This window comes from Polypterus senegalus, chromosome 7 (genome assembly GCF_016835505.1).
Source record: "Polypterus senegalus isolate Bchr_013 chromosome 7, ASM1683550v1, whole genome shotgun sequence".
Classification (NCBI taxonomy): domain Eukaryota; kingdom Metazoa; phylum Chordata; class Cladistia; order Polypteriformes; family Polypteridae; genus Polypterus; species Polypterus senegalus.
The window spans coordinates 5,008,757-5,031,552 of NC_053160.1; the positions used below are offsets into that span (position 1 = coordinate 5,008,757).

General features: G+C 41.6%; 1 protein-coding gene across 4 annotated transcripts in view; it reads right to left on the reverse strand.

The window, feature by feature from the left end:
• The window catches only part of LOC120532289 (ADAMTS-like protein 1), a 447,743-nt gene that overhangs the window by 195,760 nt on the left and 229,187 nt on the right, over positions 1–22,796 (reverse strand). For 3 of the 4 annotated variants that reach the window (XM_039758167.1, XM_039758166.1, XM_039758168.1), the window contains 3 exons: positions 8,631–8,757; positions 6,905–6,979; positions 3,214–3,371 (listed from right to left, as the gene is read on the reverse strand). In XM_039758167.1, the coding sequence (XP_039614101.1) occupies positions 3,214–3,371; positions 6,905–6,979; positions 8,631–8,757 (360 nt within the window). The remainder of the gene's footprint in view (positions 1–3,213; positions 3,372–6,904; positions 6,980–8,630; positions 8,758–22,796) is intronic. The other variant, XM_039758169.1, reaches the window with a different exon arrangement.

Consider the following 22,796-nt stretch of genomic DNA (forward strand, 5'->3'; position numbering starts at 1 on the left):
GACTCGTCAGCACCCCCTAGCGGCCATCCCAGCTCCCAACCAGGCTGTGGAAGACTCCATCTCCCATGGAGCCAGGTGGGAGGCTGGGGAATCATCGTCGGCTGCCACCAAGCGTCCTGGGGGAGGTAATGAGCTGTCCAAAGTTGCTCCCCCGGAACATAAATAGCAAGGGCTTCCCAGCCGTCCATCACACTCCTTAACAATCTCTAGTCCAGGGGTCTCCAACCTTTTTTCCCCTGAGAGCTACTTTTACAAAATGAAAATGGCCGAGAGCTCCTCATGTTTTCTAACGTTTCTTCTCATCGCTTATTTCAACCCAAACAAACTGAATAAGCTCCTTTTGCCTGAACTTTTATAAAATGTTGGTGTCCACAACTCACATTTTGCATTGAAACATCACAAAACATATTTAGCTCACCCGCAAGTGCATTTGTACGTCTGTATGCATTGCTTTCTAGCGTATCTCAGACTATTGAATTAAACCAAGAATGCTGTCAACACCTTCGGTGGGTGGGCTGGCGCTCTGCCCAGGGTTTGTCTCCTGCTTTGCGCCCTGTGTTGGCTGGGATTGGCTCCAGCAGACCCCCGTGACCCTGTAGTTAGGATATAGTGGGCTGGATAATGGATGGATGGATGTATTTATTTATTTATTCATGTATTGATTGGGTGGCCCGGTGGCGCAGTGGGTAGCGCTGCTGCCTCGCAGTTAGGAGACTTGGGTTCGCTTCCCGGGTCCTCCCTGCGTAGAGTCTGCATGTTCTCCCCGTGTCTGCGTGGCTTTCCTCCCACAGTCCAAAGACATGCAGGTGAGGTGTGTGTGTGCCCTGCAGTGGGCTGGTGCCCTGCCCGGGGTTTGTTTCCTGCCTTGCGCCCTGTGTTGGCTGGGATTGGCTCCAGCAGGCCCCCGTGACCCTGTAGTTAGGATATAGCAGGTTGGATGATGGATGGAATGCTGTCAACACAAAACAATGCAATTCCAAATACACAGCATGAAAGGCGCTATATAGGTGCCCGACCTGACACAGACTGACAATGGAGGCACAGGTAAAAATAACACAAAACGATTTATTTTCTTTCTGCTGGGGGGTCACGTCTTCCCTGTGTCCCTCAGCTACAGCACAGTCCCACAAAGCACCACACAAAAACAAATCAAAAATAGTCTTCTTCCTCCATTTCTCCCAGGAAGCATCATCCTCCTCCTCCTCCTCCTCCCGACTCTGGCGCCTCGAGTGGTGGCTGCAGGCTCTTCTTATAGCCCACCCAGAAGTGCTTCAGGTGATAATGAACCTAATTCAGGCTGCTGCACTTCCGGGTGTGGCTGCGTTCCAGCAAACACGGGTTCGTTAAGCCCGGTGGCGGGCGTGGAGCCCAACAGAGCTGAGCCCTGAAGTCCCATGCCCGTGGCCCCCATGTAACCCAGGAAGGCGTAGTGTGTATCCCATGGCTGCTCCCCCGGATCCAGTGCCAAAGGGGAGTGGGTCCTGGCCGTTCACCACAACAGATGTTCCTTATTCATTTGTCATTTTGTCACATGTCACTGTGTCACTTGATTCACAGGTCCAGTCGCATGTGTGATGTGTTTTTGAGTTCGTCAGATGACTGGCACTGAGGTGTCTGGTGGAGTGGAGCCACTGAGGTTCACTCTTATGGAGTCTTTTAAATGTTCGTCTGTCAGTCGTGTTCTGAACTTTGATTTCATGACAGTCACGTCAGACTCACTGAGGTATGGAGACCCAAACAAAGCAGACATTTTCAGAGCTGCTTGGTGAAGATCCTTATAGTTATCAGGCTCTACTAAGCTACTAAGCTCCAGACTTTAACTGCACATTATTTTGAAGGTTTGCTAATATATAATATATCAAATGTCTCTCTGTCTGTATGTCTGTGCGCTTTTCATGAGAGAACTATAGCACTTAACGGATTTAGACTGATTTTTTTTTCTGTAATTTGCTTGAACATTCCGGTTGATTTTGCGACTTCTCTCATTTCGCTATGTATCAGAGTTCGCTTGTGGTGCCGATTTATTAGCGTGAATCCGAGAAACGCGCAGCGGGCCGAGGGGATAGGGGTCTTCCGCACTCACTTGCCAGCTTCGGGGTGTGCACCTTAACTCGAACAAGAGAACAATTGAATTCAACTTTGTTTGATATTTAAAATCAAGTGTTACTTAGGTCTTGTTGGTTTTATAAGTGCCTCCGTGTTCATCTGTGTCAGGTCAGGAGCCTATATAGCGGCTTTCTTACGATGTGAATTGAAGTGCGATATGCTTTTATATTGCATTTTAAAACTGACATGAACATTTCAAATCACAGTGAAAAGCAAACGATCAATTTTTTAACATTACACATTAAAACCGCGAAAAAATGAATTCCACCACTTGCCTATGCGTTACATTGCAATGTTGTTAACACGTTGGATTGCATCTCATTTTGCTACAAATAATCTTCCCTATTTAATCTGCTAATCTGGCTTCAGGCAGTTCTTGTGTTTCATTGCTCTGCCCACAGGTGGCACTGTCCTTAAAACTCACTGTAGTAAAGACAAACCCAAACGCGATCCAAGGCCCAAAATTTTGGGTTACAAAGTAGTTTGGGGTCCTTATCTTACAAAGCAGGGTATACTTGCAAACGCTTGTTGAGATTGGACCAAGGGTGTGAAGTTCTATAAAGGACAAACACAAAAATCACCTGTGCTACCCGGGTTCAACGTGGACCTCAGCTTAAGCGTCTGCAGTGTGCCACACAATGTGTATTTCTCTGTTATATGCCATTTGCTATGGGATTTGTAAAAGCAGTGTTAATGTTTGTGATGTGCCATCTGTTAGAATGGCAACCAAAATGCATTTTATTACTACAAACGTTTACGATGAACCATCTGTTGGAATATCAAATGCAAAGAATATGTCTTTGTTATATGAAATTTGGTATGGGATTTGAAAAACCCTCATGGAGACACCCACCCATTCTTCTTGATCTGACGGCACAAGTTCTGCTGGAAGCAAAACCATTTGTGTCTCACGGGTGAAACGGCGAGTTCTCGTTTTTGAATTCAGTTTCACGTGAATTGTTTTGCTCTTCGCTGCCAGAGAGTGACGCATTTCTTCCTAAGCACAGTATATTTTTGTGAATTTCATGCCCACAACACTTCCCCGCAGCTCAGCTGACCATTCAAGTGAGGGGTAAAATTAAAAAATGAAGAAATCCAATGACCTACCTTGACGGTGAAGTCGGCCCCCAGGGGTCCGCTCATTCTCAGAATCTCTTTGTCTGCAAATTTCTGGAAGTCCACCGTGGTGTTCTCGATGGGGTACGAGCCCGATGTGCTGAGGCTGTTTTCTCCTTTGCGGCCTTGTAGGGTTTTACTTTCAAGGTCTGGTGAGAATCCAAAAAAAAAAAATGGATGATGAGCGCAGCGTTTAAGAGTCTTGTGTGGCCAAAGAAGAAGTGAGCAAGCAGAGTGACGGCATTCTAGCAGGAAATGGAAATGAGACATCATCACAAAACAACTACAAAAATCTGTTCACTCATTCGCTGAGCAAACATCCAAAAACCGTAAATCAAAATGCATTTTCAAAAATGACAGAGAGTACAGAAAACAAATTTGTACATTGTTCTTTTAGAGGTGACAGGTGAGTGCAGAAGAGAACAAGCGGACCCTCTTTAATGGCAGCAGTTTGATCGATCTGCTTAGTAACGTGACAGTTACCGGGATGAAATGGCGGTGCCCATGAAAACAACACTGCTTTGTGGCAAGGAAATTTCAACATCGTGAATATGTTTTTTATTGCAAAGATGAAGTGGAATTTTTAAAATCCTCACATTCAACAACCCCAATTGATTAGAATTAGAAGAAAGCTGGCAAAAAGATTAAAAAGAAAAACGCATTATGGAATCATTGTTCTTTCTTTCCCTTATAAGGATGCCATCCCTTAGAGGCAGCCAAAACAGGAGGGAGGCTGGCTTTTCATGGGTTAATGTGCCCCCAGAATGGGCTCAGATAAAAATCCAAAAAAATGAAATGCTTCAATGAAAGGGAGAAGACCGAGGCTGTCTTCGCGAACTGTCTCATCTCCGTGTCCTCAGAGTGTGGCATGGAAAGCCACCACTGACACTTCAACCGACATAAAACAAGTAAGGACCTAAAAGAAAGACACGCCCATGACCACTTTAAAGACACGCCCATGACCAAAAATGTACAAGACACCCCCATTCACAAAAAGGTAAAAGACACATGTGTAAGCAGCAAAACCAGACCCATAAGAAACGACCACTTTAAAGACACACCCATGACCAAAAATGTAAAAGCCACGCCCACTAAGAGCCAAGCCACACCCATTGAAAATCTAAAACAAAGTCCTATTAGCAACAACTGTAAAAACACCACCACTAATAGATAGGCCATGAAAACCATAAAGAAACACCCAGTAACAAAATGATAAAGATAAGCACAATGACAGCCAAGACACACCCATGACAAGAAAGATTTAATAATAAAAGCATCTGTAAAGACACGCCCATGACCAAAAATGTACAAGACACGCCCATTATGAGCCAAAAAGGAAACACAAAACAAACACCCAGTAACCAAAATGTACAAAATGTAAGAAGTAAAACCAGACCAATAGAAATATCTAATGACATCTGTAAAGACACGGCCATGACCAAAAATATACAAGAGACGCCCATTAAGAGCCAAACCACAACCATACAAAATCAAAAAGAAAGTCCGACTAACAACAAGTGTGAAAACACAGCCATTAACAAAAATGGATAAAAACCACCCATTAATAGATAAACCATGAAAACTATAAAGAAACACGTAATAACACAATAATATAGGCAAGCATAATGACAGCCAAGCCACACCCATGACAAGAAAGATTTAATAATAAAAGCATCTGTAAAGACACGCCCATGACCAAAAATGTACAAGACACGCCCATTCACAAAAAGGTAAAAGACACACATGTAAGCAGCAAAACCAGACCCATAAGAAACGACCACTTTTAAGACACACCCATGACCAAAAATGTAAAAGCCACGCCCACTAAGAGCCAAGCCGCACCCATTGAAAATCTAAAACAAAGTCCTATTAGCAACAACTGTAAAAACACCACCACTAATAGAAAGGCTATTGTGATATATGGTCGGCTGTTCATCCCGGCCAATACCCCCACGCCGCCAGGTGGAGCCCTCCCTGCAGCATGGAGGTGCCCCGAATGCCAGCAGGGCATCATGGACATTGGAGTGTTTATTCACAACCCTGCTGGATACCATTGGGGCCGCTAGAGGACGCTGTAGGGAGGAACAAAGAGTATTTTCCTTGCACCTCGGAAGTACTTCCAACTCACATGGACAAGAGGAATGACGTGCTTCCGGGTTGAAGAAGAAGGATTTTTATCTGACCCGGAAGTGTTCCTAGTCATGTGTACAGAGAAAGCGAAACACTTCCGTGTCAAGGACTATTAAGGACTATGGGAAATCCCCAGATGGAGAGCTGAGCTGGGTGGAAGGGTGGCAATGTGTCTGGGAGAGTGGAGGATTGATTAGTGATTGTATTGTGGATTTATTTATGAGTATTGTAGAGAGGAGGGTGCTTTGTGCACTGGTGTTTATTAATAAAGTCAACTTTTGGACTTTTTATCTGGTGTCTGACGTATTGTCTAAGGGTTCAAGGGAGCGATAGCACCTCTTATTTGTCACACCATGAAAACCATAAAAAAAACACCCAGTAACAAAATGATAAAGACAAGCACAATGACAGCCAAGACACACCCATGAAAAGAAAGATTCAATGATAAAAGTAACTGTAAAGACACGCAAATGACCAAAAATATACAAGACATGCCCATTAAGAGCCAAAAAGAAAACACAAAAGAAACACCCAGTAACCAAAATGTACAAAATGTAAGCAGCAAAACCAGACCAATAGAAATACTTAATGACATCTGTAAAGACACGCCCATGACCAAAAATGTACAAGACACACCCATTAAGAGCCAAACCACAACCATACAAAATCCAAAAGAAAGTCCGACTAACAACAAGTGTGAAAACACAGCCATTAACAAAAATGGATAAAAACCACCCATTAATAGATAAGCCATGAAAACCATAAAGAAACATCTTATAACAAAATGATAAAGACAAGCATAATGACAGCCAAGCCACACCCATGACAAGAAAGAATTTAAAAATAAAAGCAACTGTAAAGACATGCCTATGACCAAAAATGTACAAGACGCCCATTAAAACACAAAAGAAACACCCAGTAACCAAAATGTACAAAATGTAAGCAGCAAAACCAGACCAATAGAAATATCTAATGACATCAGTAAAGACACGCCCATGACCAAAAATATACAAGATACGCCCACTAAGAGCCAAGCCACATCCATAAAATCTCAAAGAAACACTTAATAGCATAAAGACAGTAAAGACACGCCCACTAACAAAACCTTATAAGACAACTTCATGTACAAAATGTATAAGACACGCCCATTAACAGCAAAGCCACACCCATAAAGAGTGTAAGAGAAGCACACTATGAGTGACTGCAGAGACACGGCCATTAGCAGAACTTGAACCCCGCAGAACTTCTCTCCTGATCAATGACAGCTCCCCCTACTGACCAGTGCTGTGCCTGCTGTCTAATTTTCATACTACGTGTTTGTTTTCTGTTCTTTGCATACCCTCAGTATACCCTGCACAGGTGATCAGAAACAGCTGAATGACGTGCCTGAGCTGCTAAGTCACCGTGGGTTACCTACCAGGCTGACAAACATTTCATAAAAGACGTGTTCTTGTTTTAATTAATTCTTTCTTTGTAAAAGGAAAACTAAAATAACCATCGGAGGCAGATCTGTGCCCCCAACTGAGGACCCCCCCGCCGAGGAATTACTTACACAAATGATCGGGTCCTTTCAATACCAGCCTGACGTGACGACTGCCAAAAGGAATGGCGATGACCGTGTCCTCCCCTACAAAGACAATAAGCAGAGGAAAGCCACTCAGTGGGACGCTGTGCGTTTTCTTCACATTCTGCCTTTGGTTCAGTTTGCAGTCAGAATGTATTAAAGGGGAGCGCATTACAAACTGGCTTCACTGGGCTCTTGTGATGAGGATTCCCAAATCGGCTGCCCTGTGTTGCCTGTCTGTTGTACTGAGCCCATCTGACTTCATGGAAGCAACTTTTGCCTTTTCTAGGTTTGGTTGTTGGTGTCAGCAGTGGGCCAGCGCTCTGCTGAAGCCCCACCCTAGGCTGGCCTTTAGTCTCTGGCCCCTCCCACTTGTGGCTGTTGTTTAGCAATCTTTGTTAAAGTCTTCCAGTGACGGACAGGCAGGAGACAGAAAGAGAGTGGTGCTGCTCAGACATCTATCTGTAGACGTGACTCTTGATTATATAGCACCTTTCATAGCCACTTATCGACCTCTAATGTATTACTATCATATAGTGCCTTTCTTATCTATCTACTGCAATCTGTAGACACATCTGTCTATTCCTATCATATGGTGGCTTATCTATGTAGCTCTTATCTATAGTGCATTAAATCTATCATAATATTTTAATGAAATGGTTATTATATAGTGCCTTTCAAATAATATCTTTGGAATCTTTTAATTATATAACATCTTTCAAAACCATGTTTATCAAAATATATTGCTTACGTAGTGCATTTTACAGTTACATCTGTCATAATCTTTTTAGTTAGATAGTTCCTTTCACAGTCATGTCTAGCTATCATAATCTTTCAATTATGTAATGTCACTCATACCCATTGTCACGTGAGTTGTCATGAGTGACACTTAGTATCTGCTACTATAATGGAGCGCCTCCACTTTATAGCTGTAGTGCCTTTGATTTGTCATAATGTTTGAATTACGTACTGCTTTTCATGGTTATATCTATCTCATATTTCTATAATTGAATAATGACTTTCATAACCATGCCTATCTATACCTATCATAGAGTGCCTCTCCTCAGTATCAGTTATACACAGTGTCTTTAATTACTCATTACCTTAAAAAATATAGTGCCTTTCACAATCTATCTATCTATCTATCTATCTATCTATCTATCTATCTATCTATCTATCTACTGTATCTATATAGTGCCTTTATTATCTACTTATGATAATAATAATAATAATACTGTACATTTTATGTATATAGCACCTAGACATAGAGAAATGAAAGGCACTATATAAAAATGACTGTGGTAGATACAGTATACATAGAGCTATATAAATTTAGTTGTTATGAAAAAGTCCCAATATACTGTATAAGCTGGATGGATGGATAGGCAGAAATGAAAGGCACTATAAACAGATAAATAAAGAAAATGGGTATGGCACTAACTAATCTTGTCTTGTCTTATAGACATAATCAGGTAGATTTATATCTTACACATCCCAGCATGGATGCCAGTCAATCCATGTCCTCCATTATCCTCCCATATTTAAACTGCACGCTCCTGTTACACACTCCTAATTCCATATTTTCTAGAAAACAGCATTTCCTTCAGATCTACTTGGAGGTAAACAATATTAAATTATTTAAAACATTTTTTATAAAAAAAAAAAAATAAAAGTTTCAATGCATGTTAGATGATAAAAGATGAACCCCGCTTACTTTTGATTGCTGAATGCTGTGATTTGAAGTGGCCTCGCACCAAACGGCATGTTGAGCCGTCTCCATTGCACACCCCACAGTTGTCCTCTTTTGCGGTGCTTCCCAGTTCATGGTCACAACCAACTATCTACCAAGAAAGACCAAAACACAAAGATAAACAGACAGAGATGTATGAAAGACACTATATGAGCAAAAGACAAACAAATAGAAAATGCACAGATAGATTTGAGAGGAACTATATAATAAAGATAGATAGATAGATAGATAGATAGATAGATAGATAGATAGATAGATAGATAGATAGATAGATAGATAGATAGATAGATAGATAGATAGATAGATAGTGCCTTTCATTTGTTTCTGTTTATCATGTTTGTACAGCTTTATAGCATGCCATATCCATTTATTACATCGATCTATTATACAGTGCCTTTCATTTCTATTTATGGTGCATTTCAAATTAATCATACAGTGCCTTTCATTTCTATCTTTCTACCTGAGTCCTATCATTTCCTTCATATCTAGTTTATTTATAAACTGCCATACGTGTCTCTCTGCCCTGTTTATACAGTTTTATAGATCGTCATGCACATCTATTATATTTATCTACTGTATTATATAGTGCTTTTCATTTCAACTATCTGTTTATAGAGCCTTTCATTTCTACCTATCCATCCATCCAGCTTATATATTGGGACTTTATTTTATATTGATTAAATTTATATAGTGTCATACATACTGTAGCTATTACAGAGTGCCTTTCATTTTTACTATCTGTGTATAGTGCCTTTCATGTCTGTTTAATTTAGAAACTGTCATACACACCTTTCACCTTCTTCTACTACATGCCATTTTTATTTCTACTAACTTTCAAATTTGTTATATAGCACCTTTAATTTCTCTCTGTCTACACAATTTATACAGCCTTATAGAGTGCCATACCCATTTACTATATTTATCTGTTTATAGTGCCTTTCATTTCTGCCTTTCCATCCATCCAGCTTATATATTGGGACTTTTTCATATCAACTAAATTTATATAGTGCCATGCATCCTGTATCTACCACACTCATTTTTATAGAGTGCCTTTCATTTCTCTATGTCTAGGTGCTATATACATAAAATGAATTATTATTATTATTATTATTATTATTATTATTATTATTATTAGTAGTAGTAGTAGTAGTAGATGATCTCATTTTGTAAAGCACTTTGAGCTACATTTTTTTGTATGAATATGTGCTATATAAATAAATGTTGATTGATTAGATAGATAGATAGATAGATAGATAGATAGATAGATAGATATGAAAGGCACTATATAATAGATAGATAATACTTGTACTAAGCAATGGATAAACAAATCTGAAAGGCGCTATTTGGGAGAAAGATTGAGAAGGCATAACAAACTGAAAGATAAGTGTACCGATAAGAAAGGCACTATATGAGCTAAAGATAAACAAATACTAAATGAGAGATAGACAGATTTTAAAGGCACAATATAATAGGCCAACAGATAGATAGAAAGGAAAAATCACATATAATAAATAGTAGCTGTCACCCGCGTGGAGAGCAGAGCGCGTGGCCGTGACATCTGTGTCACTCAGCAGCCACCCTCTAAAACACACGTGGCTCTCGACTCTCTCTCTCTCTCTCTCTCAAAAACGTCAAACGTTAGGCCCCGCCCCCGTCCCCTCAGCCCGCAGCTAATAAATCGGACTCGCGCTAATAAATCGGTACCGCAAGCGAGCTCTGATACTTAGCGCGATGAGAGAAGTCTAAAAATCAACCAGAATGTTCAAGCAAATTATAGAAAAAAAACCCGATCTAAATCCGTTAAGTGGTTCTCTCGTGAAAAGCGAACAGATATACAGTCAAACAGACGTTGGATTTTATATAGAGATATATGAATAAATAGGAAAGGCGCTATATGATAGATAACACTTACACTATATAAACGATAGATAAACAAATCTGAAAGGCGCTAAGCGGGACAAAGATTGAGAAGGCATAACTTAACAAACAGAAAGCACACATTAGAAGACTCGAGACGAGGACAAGCCATTCAGCCCAACAAAGCTCGCCAGTCCTGTCCATTTATTTCTTCCAATAAAACATCAAGTCGAGTTTTCAAAGTTCCTAACGTCTTACTCTCTACCACACTACTTGGTAGCTTAAAGGCAGGTAAAGGCAGACATATTAATCAGAAAGGCACTATATGGCCAGTAGATAAGGCTACTGGTTCAGGGTTATTCAAGTCAAATCATTTTATCGGTCATTCACACAAGTGACTTTGTGTTTGCGGGCGACCCGCACTAGCCAGGCTGAGAGTTGGGTACACCATTACATCGTCACGAGTTTTCTCCAATTTCCGCCCACTGACTTACGAGAAGACCTGCTGAGGTTTACTGCCGTTGGCTTTCAGGGGGCTCCCTCTCACAGCCCCGTACGACCAGAGCAGTTGAGTATCGGGGCTCTCAATAAAGCCACAGAAATTCGTCTGCAAATCTCGTCTCCCTTCAGGCACAAAGAGCCCTTTGATCTTTTCGCAGATCGTTGGCGTTTCTTTGAAGTTGATGTGTCAGAACGACGAGAAAAATGAAAGCTGGGGCAGCGAAGAGACTGTGCCGGGCCAGCCCTGAAATCGGCCACGTTAGAGCAGGAGATAAGCCAGATGAGGGCACGCATGAGGAAATGCGGCACAAAGCCAAGCAAATCATAAAATTGGCAGAAGGGCTGCATTTTGTATGAACCACCGTAACTCTGTGTCCTCGTTTTAATTTGGTTTAAAAAAATGGTGTTACATGATATATGACATGAATAGTGACAGCTGGCCATCGGCCAAGGGAGTCGGAGCAGAGGGTCGCAGATTTGGGCTATGATACCTCATGTGGAAAAGTTAACATCATCTGTCTCACGGAAAATGGCATTACGAGGAACACGATACCATCGGGAGAAAAAGCTGAAACCGTAGACGCGAGGGGGCCGGCTGTCACCCTGGGTGGGTGTGCGTTTTTCTTTCTTTTTTTTTCTTCTTTTTTGCTGTTCTTAATGGTTTTTCTCCAACAAGCTGCTGTCGGCTCTCCTGGGTAAACAAAAGTCTGCGAAGATGATGAGGAGGAGGCGAGCAAAGAGGAGAAGAAGACGTGGCAGAAATCAGCGAGCTTATCTGAGTTTGTCCATTGTGATTAGCCTGTGGTCGTCAGAGAGCCCACCGATCTATTGGTTTGTACTTTCCTGTCTATTTAATCTATAGAGTGCCATTCACATCCATTGTATAGCGCCTTTCAAATATCATACACTGCCTTACATTTCTGTCTTTCTATCCACTTCAAAAAGTCCCTTTCATATCTCTGTAATTTACAGAGCGCCCATCAAAGTCCATCATAAAGTGCCTTTCATTTCCATCTGTATAGTCACCTACCTTATTTATATGCTGTCTGCTGCTTCTTTCATATTTAATTAATTTATATAGTGCCATCCACAGCTATCTATTTATTAGAACCACTGAAATGTGTTATATAGTGCCTTTCATGTCTGTCTGCCTGCTCAGCTCATACAACATCTTCCATATCTATTGAATTTATATAGTGCCATAAATATCTATATAATGCCTATATAGCGTCTTTCATGTCTATCTTTCTACCTGGTGCATATAATTTCTTTTGTGCCACACACATTTATCACCTTCTTCTGTTACACGATATTTTTAATTTCTACTATTTACCTTTCAAATTCGTTATATAATGCTTTTCATTTCTCTGTCTACCCTGTTTAAACAGCTTTATAGAGTATCATGCACCCCATCATATTATTCTATTATATAGTGCCTTTCATTTCTACTTTCCATTTATATTGCCTTTCATTTCTAACAATCCATCCATCTAGTTTATTTATTGGGACTCATTTTATATCAATTATATAGCGCCATACATACTGTATCTGTCACACTCATTTATTATAAAGTGCCTTTCATTTCTACAATCTATTTATGGTGCCTTTCAAATTTGTTATATAGTGCCTTTCCTTTGTCTCTGTTTATCATGTTTGTACAGCTTTATAGCATGCCATATTCATTTATTACATCGACCGATTATACAGTGCCTTTCATTTCTATTTATGGTGCTTTTCAAATTAATCATATAGTGCCTTTCATTTCTATCTTTCTACCTGAGTCCTATCATTTCTTTCATATCTAGTTTATTTATAAACTGCCATACGCGTCTCTCTGCCCTGTTCATACAGTTTTATAGATCGTCATGCACATCTATTATATTTATCTACTGTATTATATAGTGCCTTTCATTTCAACTATCTGTTTATAGTGCCTTTCATTTCTACCTATCCATCCATCCAGCTTATATATTGGGACTTTATTTTATATTGATTAAATTTATATAGTGTCATACATACTGTAGCTATTACAGAGTGCCTTTCATTTTTACTATCTGTTTATAGTGCCTTTCATGTCTGTTTAATTTAGAAACTGTCATACACACCTATCACCTTCTTCTACTACATGCCATTTTCATTTCTACCATTTCTACTACCTTTTAAATTTGTTATATAGCACCTTTTATTTCTCTCTGTCTACCCCATTTATACAGCCTTATAGAGTGCCATACCCATTTACTATATTTATCTGTTTATAGTGCCTTTCATTTCTGCTTATCCATCCATCCAGCTTATATATTGGGACTTTTTTCATATCACCTAAATTTATATAGCACCATGCATACTGTATTTACCACACTCATTTATTATAGAGTGACTTTCATTTCTACTATCATATAGTGCCTTTCATTTCTCTATGTCTAGGTGCTATATATATAAAATGTACAGTATTATTATCATTAGTAGTAGTATTACGTTTATACAGCTTTATAGAGTGCCATATCCATTCATTATTCTGCTATCTATTATATAGTGCCTTTCATTTCCACCTATCCATTGATCCAATGTATATTTTTGGACTTTTTTATATTAATTAAATTTATATCGTGCCATGCATACTGTATCTGCCACACTCATTTATTATTGAGTGATTTTCATTTCTACTCTCTATTAAATAACACCTTTCATTTATATGTCTATGTGCCATATAAATAAAATGTATTATTATCATTATTACCACCCCGTTTATACAGCTTTATAGAGTGCCATATCCATTCATTATATTGATCTGTTATACAGTGCCTTTCGTTTCTACTATCAATTATATAGCGCCTTTCATTTCTATCTATCTATCTATCCAATGTATATGGGACTTTTTTGTATACTAATTAAATGTACATAGTGCCGTGCATACTGTATCTATCACCCTCGTTTATTACAGAGTGCCATTCATTTCTGCTATCTCTTGAAGTGCTTTTTGAATCTGTTTTATAGTGCCTTTCATTTCTGTCTGCTTGCCCTGCACCTAAAGACCCAATACCACTCGAGATGGAGCCCTCAGTAACGGTGCCTCGACGCGGTTTATCTTTTGTTATTCTTGCTGCTGCTCAGCCAAGTAGATGACTCTCTGTTATTAAAAGGGGCTGTCTGGTCTGAGACCCCCAAACACTTGCACTCGTGAGTTCTTCGTAGCCCTTACGACGCTTCACTTAACACGCAAGTTTATTCCTTTCCCCACAACTGCACGCAGTGGCTGCTTTCACGCGAACTGGCACATCTATAGGGATCGGTGCTCTAGGAGTGGATGAGCAAACGTACAGGTGAGCGATGATCGACACACAGGCGGCCATGGATGAAGACTCCAGTAACCGTGCAGCCTGTTATGGTGATGATGGGCGGGGCTGGAGAGGTGATTGACAGGGAGATGTCAGACCGGTACGCTGAGCTCCGCATTCCACGACCCGTCTGGGACATTCGCTTCACACTTTACAAGCCTAGGAAGGTTCAAGAAGGGAGAAGGAGACTCCGTGGGGTGGGCTTTGAATAAATTAGAGGCTCACAGAAGATAAGGGTGGATCATGGAGGGTAAGGTGACCATCCGTCCCCGTTTTCGAACAACTGTCCCCACTCAGAAACATGTTCCCGTTTTGTCCCCGGTTTAAGATTTCGTCCCCGGTTTCAGCTGGTTCACTTTTTTGAATGTATCTCATCACCAGGATAATATGAACTCGGCGCGCATGCGCGGTGTTTTGACGGAGGTTATGCTTTACCGCATCCTGCAACTTTGGCGAGAAATGACGTGATAAGCTTTCGCTTTGCATGTAGTCTACGCTCCTCTTAACCATGTCCACGGATTGGACCAAAAAATTCTGGTCACCTTAATGGAGGGGGACACGGCAGGCGACTCGAACGGGAACCGAGTGAACGCTACTTCTGGAGCAACGCCGTGGCCGCATTGAGTTACCCGTGGCCGTGAGAGCTGAACGTATGACTGTGTCATTAAATAAACGCGCACATTATCGGCTTTAACTCTCATTTAATGTGTGCGTCTCGGGTTTTTTCTTTACCTCAGCGTTCGTTCCAGTATTTTTCATGATGTTGTAAAGTGGCAACGATTACGTGCAGCTAAGCGCAATAGATCGTGGTCATGCTTATAAGCACCTGCCGTTGATGGGTGATACAAGGAACAAGGAACATTATAAATGCGCATGGCACAGTATTACTTGGCCACTAACCTGGGCATGACCCTGCCTGACTGCTGTGTCTGTATATGGGAGTGTGAGGCAGACCCCGCTACAATAAATAACTGCGCTGTTCCTGTTTCAAGCTGAATAAAGATGGTGTCGCCAAAGTATTGAGACTCGGCTTCGTGTTCTGGGGTGCAAGACGGGGACTCACACGTCACGGCACACAGACGTGGTCACCATGCTGTAGTAAACAGTATACGCTCGTACGGATGTTGACTATATGAGTGAGACATGCCGACTGGCGATTACCCACAATCCCACAGCGAGAGAGAAAGAGAGAGAGAGAAAGAGAGAGAGAGAGAGGAACCTTAGTTGTGATCACGTGACGCTCGGCACACACAATGTATACGGACTACTCGTATTGTAAGACCTCGCTCGTTTATTAAAATTTTAACTCGTCTTGCAATACACTCGCTGACCAAGTTACTGGCAATCCAAGGTTCCACTTGTACATGAAAAATGAGAGCCAACCATCACTTCACTGAGTGAAGAACAAGCACCTTTTAACCAAACATTGACAGACTCAGACAGTCAAGGTGAAGTGAGACTTGTCGGACGTGCACAGGTTGCCTTGTTCTCATGTTATTTTCTATCAGCTGTGCTATTTGGAGGGCGCGTGAATATGCCCAGGGCCGGATTAAGACCCTTAGATGCCCTAAGCACTAAGTAATTTTGGTGCCCCCTTACACTAGTAATTCAAAATATTAAAACAACTAGCAGAATACCCGCGCTTCGCAGCGGAGAAGTAGAGTGTTAAAGAAGTAATGAAAAAGAAAAGGAAACATTTTAAAAATAACGTAAGATGATTGTCATTGTAATTGTTTTGTCACTGATATGAGTGTCGCTGGTATATAAATATATATATATATATATATATATATACACATACATACATACATACATACATATCTACATATATACACACACACACATATATGTATATATACAATATATGTTAATTTTCTCTTTTTTAAGAGCGCTGTCAAAATGTTTTTGGGGCCTGAGCAGATCAGCTTTACTCAGGCCTTCACCTTTCTTTATTTTCGGATATTGTATGATCAACAGTGTTGGTCATGTTTTGCTGGTCACATTTTGGCTCATTTTATATCTCATTATTGTTTGGCTGCTAATTAAGGAAAAAGAAACAATTAAGGAAAAGAAGTTAATTAGGAGCAAAAACAGGTTGGTAATTAAGAAAATGGACAGAATGAAAACCTGCAGCCACAGGGGCCCTTCAGGACCGGAGCTGGGGACCCCTGCTTTAAACCTTATATTAAGAATGTGTGTAAAAGACTTGCTAAATAATGAACATAAAAGCCATAAATAAATACAAAATTAAATTAAAAAAATAAAATAATAAAAATGGTAAAAATTCATGACAGTTAAAGTTGTACGGCAATGTAATGCTTAGAGCGGTTATAGGCATTAAAAACTGCCGCCTCCATGTCGTAAACCGAACAACTTTAATTGTTATAGTATACCTAGGGGTCGTGAAAATTGTATCAAAATGAGACTGGGACCACACTTTTCGTGAAAATCTCTAGCTTTTGATGAAGCAAACCAAATTCCAAAATATCAATTAGCGCAGATTTTGTTTCAGCATTTTTTAAATTTTTTACATGTCATATTTAAGGATGTTTTAGGTCTCAAAGTGGCTTAAATGGCTACAAATATTAATTTTATCTGCCATCATTCTAAGGACTACAAATTATTTAATCTCCTGCCAAAACCTGTAGAAATTGACTTAAACCCCAAAATTGATTTAAAAATGTATTTTGTGCAGCACTGCTTTTCGAAAAAGATCTGATCGCATTTTTATTATTACTTGAAGAGAAAATGGTATCCGAAATTTTACAAATTTTAACGTTTGGGGTCGATTTTAAAGGTTTTTTTGAAATGTACGGTTTTCATTTTGACATGAAAACCATAGATTTTACATTTTGATTATTTAATTTATTTATGGCTTTTGTGTCAATTTAGCAAAGACTTGAAGGATATTGTGTGAACATTTTGTTAATAAATCTTTATTAGTAGTGTGAAAGCCGGCCCGGGCACAGACAGACGGACAGCATATTTCACCCAACACACGTTTATTTACACTGTATACAAAGTCTTTTTCGTGCACTCACAAAACCCCAGTGCCTCCAGCACCGATTCCCCCAAGTCCAGGCCACACAGTTCCTTTGCCTTTCTCCTGGCCGCCTCCAGTCCTTCCGCTAGCTCCGTCCTCTTCCGCCCGACTTCCGCCAATGACTGGAGGGAGGCGGCCCCTTAAATGGGATCCCGGATGGGCTCCAGCTGCTTCCCAGCAATCAGTCCTGGCCACGCCCCAGTGTGGCGGAAGTGCCGGCTGCGCACCTGGAAGCCGTCCGGGTGTCCCCTGTCGTCTTCCCCCCAGCACTTCCTGGTGTGGCGGAAGTGCTGGGCTCCAGGGTTCCTCAGGCACTTGGGCGCCGCCTGGCGGTGGCCACGGGCCCCTACAGTGTTGGGATTCCAAGCATAACCCCCAACATAACCAGGACGGACGCCCCCTCGCGGTCTGGAGGAGGCACAAGCCCTCCTCTGGTCCTCCTGGGCATCCCGGCCGGGCTCCTGCCCCGGCCAGGGACCACACGGGATATTCTGGCATCGGGGTGCCGCCTGGCGGTGGCCACGGGTCCCTACAGGGCTGGGCTTCCAAGCCCTGTACCCGTGGCCCCCAACATAACCAGGACGGACGCCCCCTTGCGGTCTGGAGGAGGCACAGTAGAAAAGTTATAAACAATTTTATCCAATAGTAATCAGCTGTACGATTTTCACTTTTACATAATGTAAATGGATTTAAAAATATCCAAGAATAGAATTAAATAGACTGACCAGAATATTTTTTCCTCAAACTGGGATGATTTTTTGTTTTTGCTTACAACAGAAAATAACGCTTTCTACACAAGTTAAATAATAGATAATTCACGAAACACAACAATTACATGATAATTTTTATTTAAAAATCTAAAAACATATTGTTTTGAATCAAGTTGTTTTCACAATATTTTGACATAACATGGCGTTTAAGGGAATCACCATGAAACGGGAATTCCCCATCGTAGATGGCACCAGTATGCAGAACGCACCGCGTTAGGTGCCATCTACGAACAGTGACGGCATAGGGAGGCATCATTCATTTTTCATTACATTTTGAAAATGGCTATAAATTTAATGAATTTAATAATTTATGTGATGAATTCGGCCATGACAGATTTTTGTGGTGCCCCCTTTACCCCTGATGCCCTAAGCATGTGCTTACTTTGCTTATATGGTTAATCCAGCACTGAATCAGCAGTATGATACTGTCAGCGTGCAGGAGATCGCGTCACTCTAAGTAGCTGTCACTGTTCAGACACACACGTCACCTACTGGAGGTATCGGCTTCAAAAGCTTTGTTGTGAAAAACTGAGATTTGGAACTTTGTGCTATTTGTGTATCTTTATTTTGTAAAGATGTGATTATTTTTACTCATTTTTTTATTTTATTATTTGGAAATAGCAGAATTTGCACATCATTTTATATTTTTGTTATTATTATTACAACATTTCTTTTTTTTTTTATTTTTATTAATTTTATTAAAATCCATACAAATCAATCAGGTTTTTACAAAAAGAAAAATTGAGTTAAGAACAAATCGATCCCCACCCCTGAGAGAGAGGGCAAGCCAAACGGCGTGAAATTTAAGACCTGTAAACATACCTAAAACATTTCTAAAAAATAAATCATTTATTACGTTCAAACAGTTACTCAGTACTTGAGTAGTCTTTTCACCAAGTACTTTTTTACTTCTACTTGAGTCATATTATTCTGAAGTAACGCTACTCTTACTTGAGTACAATTTTTGGCTTCTCTACCCACCTCTGAACTTCACTTGAGGTCCCTAGGGGGGTCCATGGATAAGTTTCAGGGGGTCCGTGAGAGTCAGATAAAAATTAACATTTATATTCACTATACATCCCGGTAACTGTTGCTTTAGAGTAGATGTAGTAGTAGATCAGTTTTGATTTGCACAAGAGGATTATTTTTCATAATTCGAATGAGTGGCCATTACTTTTTGTATGTAATGTTTTGTTTTTGGGCGGCACGGTGGCACAGTGGGTAGCGCTGCTGCCTCGCAGTTAGGAAACCCGGATTCACTTCCCGGGTCCTCCCTGCGTGGTTTGCATGTTCTCGCCGTGTCTGTGTCCAAAGACATGCAGGTTAGGTGCATTGGTGGTCCTAAATTGTGTGTGTGTGTGTGCCCTGCGGTGGGCTGGCACCCTGCCCCGGGGTTTGTTTCCTGCCTTGCGCCCTGTGTTGGCTGGGATTGGCTCCAGCAGACCCCCGTGACCCTGTAGTTAGGGTGTAGCAGGTTGGATAATGGATGGATGTTTTGTTTTTTTTAGATTGTTTAAAGTTTAACAATAATTTGTGTATGTCATATATGTATGAGACAATCAACTCTCGATAAATAAACTACATTATATTCATTGCATGCAAAGTTGTGTTTATGTGAATGTTTCTGGGGAAAGGGGTCCATCGCTTTCATCAGATTCTTAAAGGTGTCAGTGACTCAAAAAAGGTTCAGGATCACTGAGCTAAACGCTGACTTGAAGCGGGTGAATTCCTACGCAGTCCGTTTATTTTGTTGTTTGTATATTTGTAACTAATTGGGACCACTTCACCGAGCTGGGCTGTCATTTGACATCACACCCTTCAGCAGTTGGCTCTAACAGCTCTGTGGGGCTCCTATGTAGACGTTTTCCTCCGATAGGCTCCGCCCTGCTAGTCGAACTCTTCTGATTGGGCGTGTTTGCCTTCCCTGCCATATAAGCCCCTCCTACTCTGTGGAGAGCCAGGATTCACTTTGACTTTTTCTGCTGACCAACTCAATCCAGTGTGACTTAACGTCACTTCATTTTCTAAGCCATGTAATCCAGACGGGGGTCATGGAGGGTGGAGGTATTGGAGCCTACGCCAGCTAGCATCGGGCACAAGGCAGGAACAAACTCTTCATTTGGCCAACACAGTGCATAACAATAAAAAACTTCCAACTTTTTACAGGCACCACATACTGCATTGTTGAGTAAGGGGGTCCTACCATGACCTGCTGACCTGTCCACAGTTTGTTCCACTTTGCACCCGGTGCTTTTCTGGACAGGCAAACCCCAGCGTGACCTTGAATTGGATTAAGTGGGCTTGGGAAGGCCCAACTCTTAAATGTTCTCTCGGAGACCTTCACGCACCTCCACCTTTTATGGTAAGTGCAGCCGTTTCTTTCAGGTCTCAGTTCGTTCATTTTCTTCCATGTCAGTCATTAAACCTTTACTTAAAAAGTCAGACCTACAGTCATATGAAAAAATCTGGGAACCCCTCTTAATTCTTTGGATTTTTGTTTCTCATTGGCTGAGCTTTCAAAGTAGCAACTTCCTTTTAATATCTGACATGCCTTATGGACACAGTAGGATTTCAGCAGTGACATTAAGTTTATTGGATTAACAGAAAATATGCAATCTGCATCATAACAAAATTAAACAGGTGGGCACCCAACAGAGATATGACATCAATACTTAGCTGAGCCTCCTTTTGCTCCTTTGACCCTCCAGACGCTGTCCTCCTGTAGCCTGTGATGAGTGTCTGGACTCTGATGTTGGTATTTCTGACCTTCTTCATTACAGAATCTCTCCAGTTCAGTTCAATTTGATGGACAGCCTGCTTCAAATCATCCCATAGATTGTCGATGATATTCAAGTCAGGGGACTGTGACGGCCATTCCCTCTGCATGAACACCATCGACTATGACTCTATGGCTCAGGTGCCGCAGCGAGTGGCAGCCATTCCAGCAGCTCCATGTAGGACTTCATCTTTCTACCTTTGTTTTCTCTATTTTTCTTTATTTCACTGATCACTCCTACCACTTTCTTTTATGTTCCCTGGACACTTTTTACTACTTGACATGGATTTTTACACGCCGACACTCGTCTATTCAAGTAGTCAACTTCAAGCGCTGAGAACAAATGCCCGTGCCAGTGTGGCTCCCTATTTACCTGACGAGGTAAGAAGGCGGTATCGGGGCAGCAGAACTGGCGCTAAGTTAAAAGCCAAGCGTTTACCGAGAAAGTGGCGCTACAAACCGTCGTTGCCTTCTGTGATCCTGGGATATGTGAACTCACTACCAAATAAAATCGCCAAACTGGCCGCACTGGTGAAAAATGTCAGGACCTACAGAGAATGCAGTTTGCTGTGTTTTAGTGAAACGTGGCTAACAACAACCATCCCAGATGCTAACGTGGAGCTACCGGGTTTAGCACAGTCAGAGCAGACAGAGACACAAGTACCTGCGGGAAGAAGAAAGGAGGAGGACTCGCTCTCTATGTCAATACAAGTGGTGCAACTCTGGACACGTAAACGTTAAAATCTCCACTTGCTGCAGGGACATCGAACTGTTGGCCGTAAGTCTGCGCCCCTATTACTTGCCCAGAGAGTTTGGACACGTGATTGTTGTTATTGTTTACATCCCTCCTGGAGCAGACGCAGAGCTAGCGGGTGACATCATTCACTCCGCTGTTGCTAAGTTACAAACACAGCACCCCGAAGCGCTTGTGCTAATCGCTGGAGACTTTAACCAAGTGACGCTGGACAAAACATTACCTGCCTTCTCCCAGTATGTGGATTGTAACACCCGGGAAACAGGACTATCGACCTACTGTATGCAAACGTTAAAGACGCATACAGCGCCACCCCGCTGATCATAACCTGGTTCTGCTTCAGCCTCACTACAAACCAAGAGTGAGCGCTACCTACAACCACGCTCATTCAGGAAGTGGTCCCTGAGGCAGAGCAGGCTCTGAGAGACTGGAACTACAGACTGGGATATCCTGCTGGGTCAAATAGTGAGAACATTGAAGAGGCTGTTGAATGCACAACTGATTACATCAACTTCTGTATGGACATTGTAGTTCCAGTAAGAACAGTGCGCTGCTATGCTAACAACAAGCCATGGATTACAAGTGACATCAAGGGCCTTTTGAACCAGAAGAAAAGGGCTTTTAAAGGTGGTGATCAGCATGAGCTCAAGTGCGTGCAGAAGGAACTCGAGTCCAGCTCAGGGCGGCGAAAGAGCAGTACAGGAGAAAGCTGGAGCAGAAGTTGCAGAACAACAGCATGAAGGAAGTGTGGGATGGGATGAAGATTATCACTGGCTGCAGCTCGAAGGGGGGTGCCGCCATCGAGACAGACGTGAAGAGAGCAAACCAAATGAACAACTTCTTTAATAGGTTTGATCACAGTAACCCACTCTCACCTCGAGTACTGCATCCTCCAACCATCCTTCTGCTGATACCAGCATAGGTGAGACATCCCCACCCACAATTACAGCAGCCCAGGTGAGCAGAGAGCTGAAAAGACTTTGTGCCAGCAAAGCAGTGGGTCCAGATGGTGTATCGCCACACTGCTGAAGGCCTGTGCGTTGGAACTGGGGAGTCCTCTACAGCGCATCTTCAACCAGAGCCTGGAACAGGGA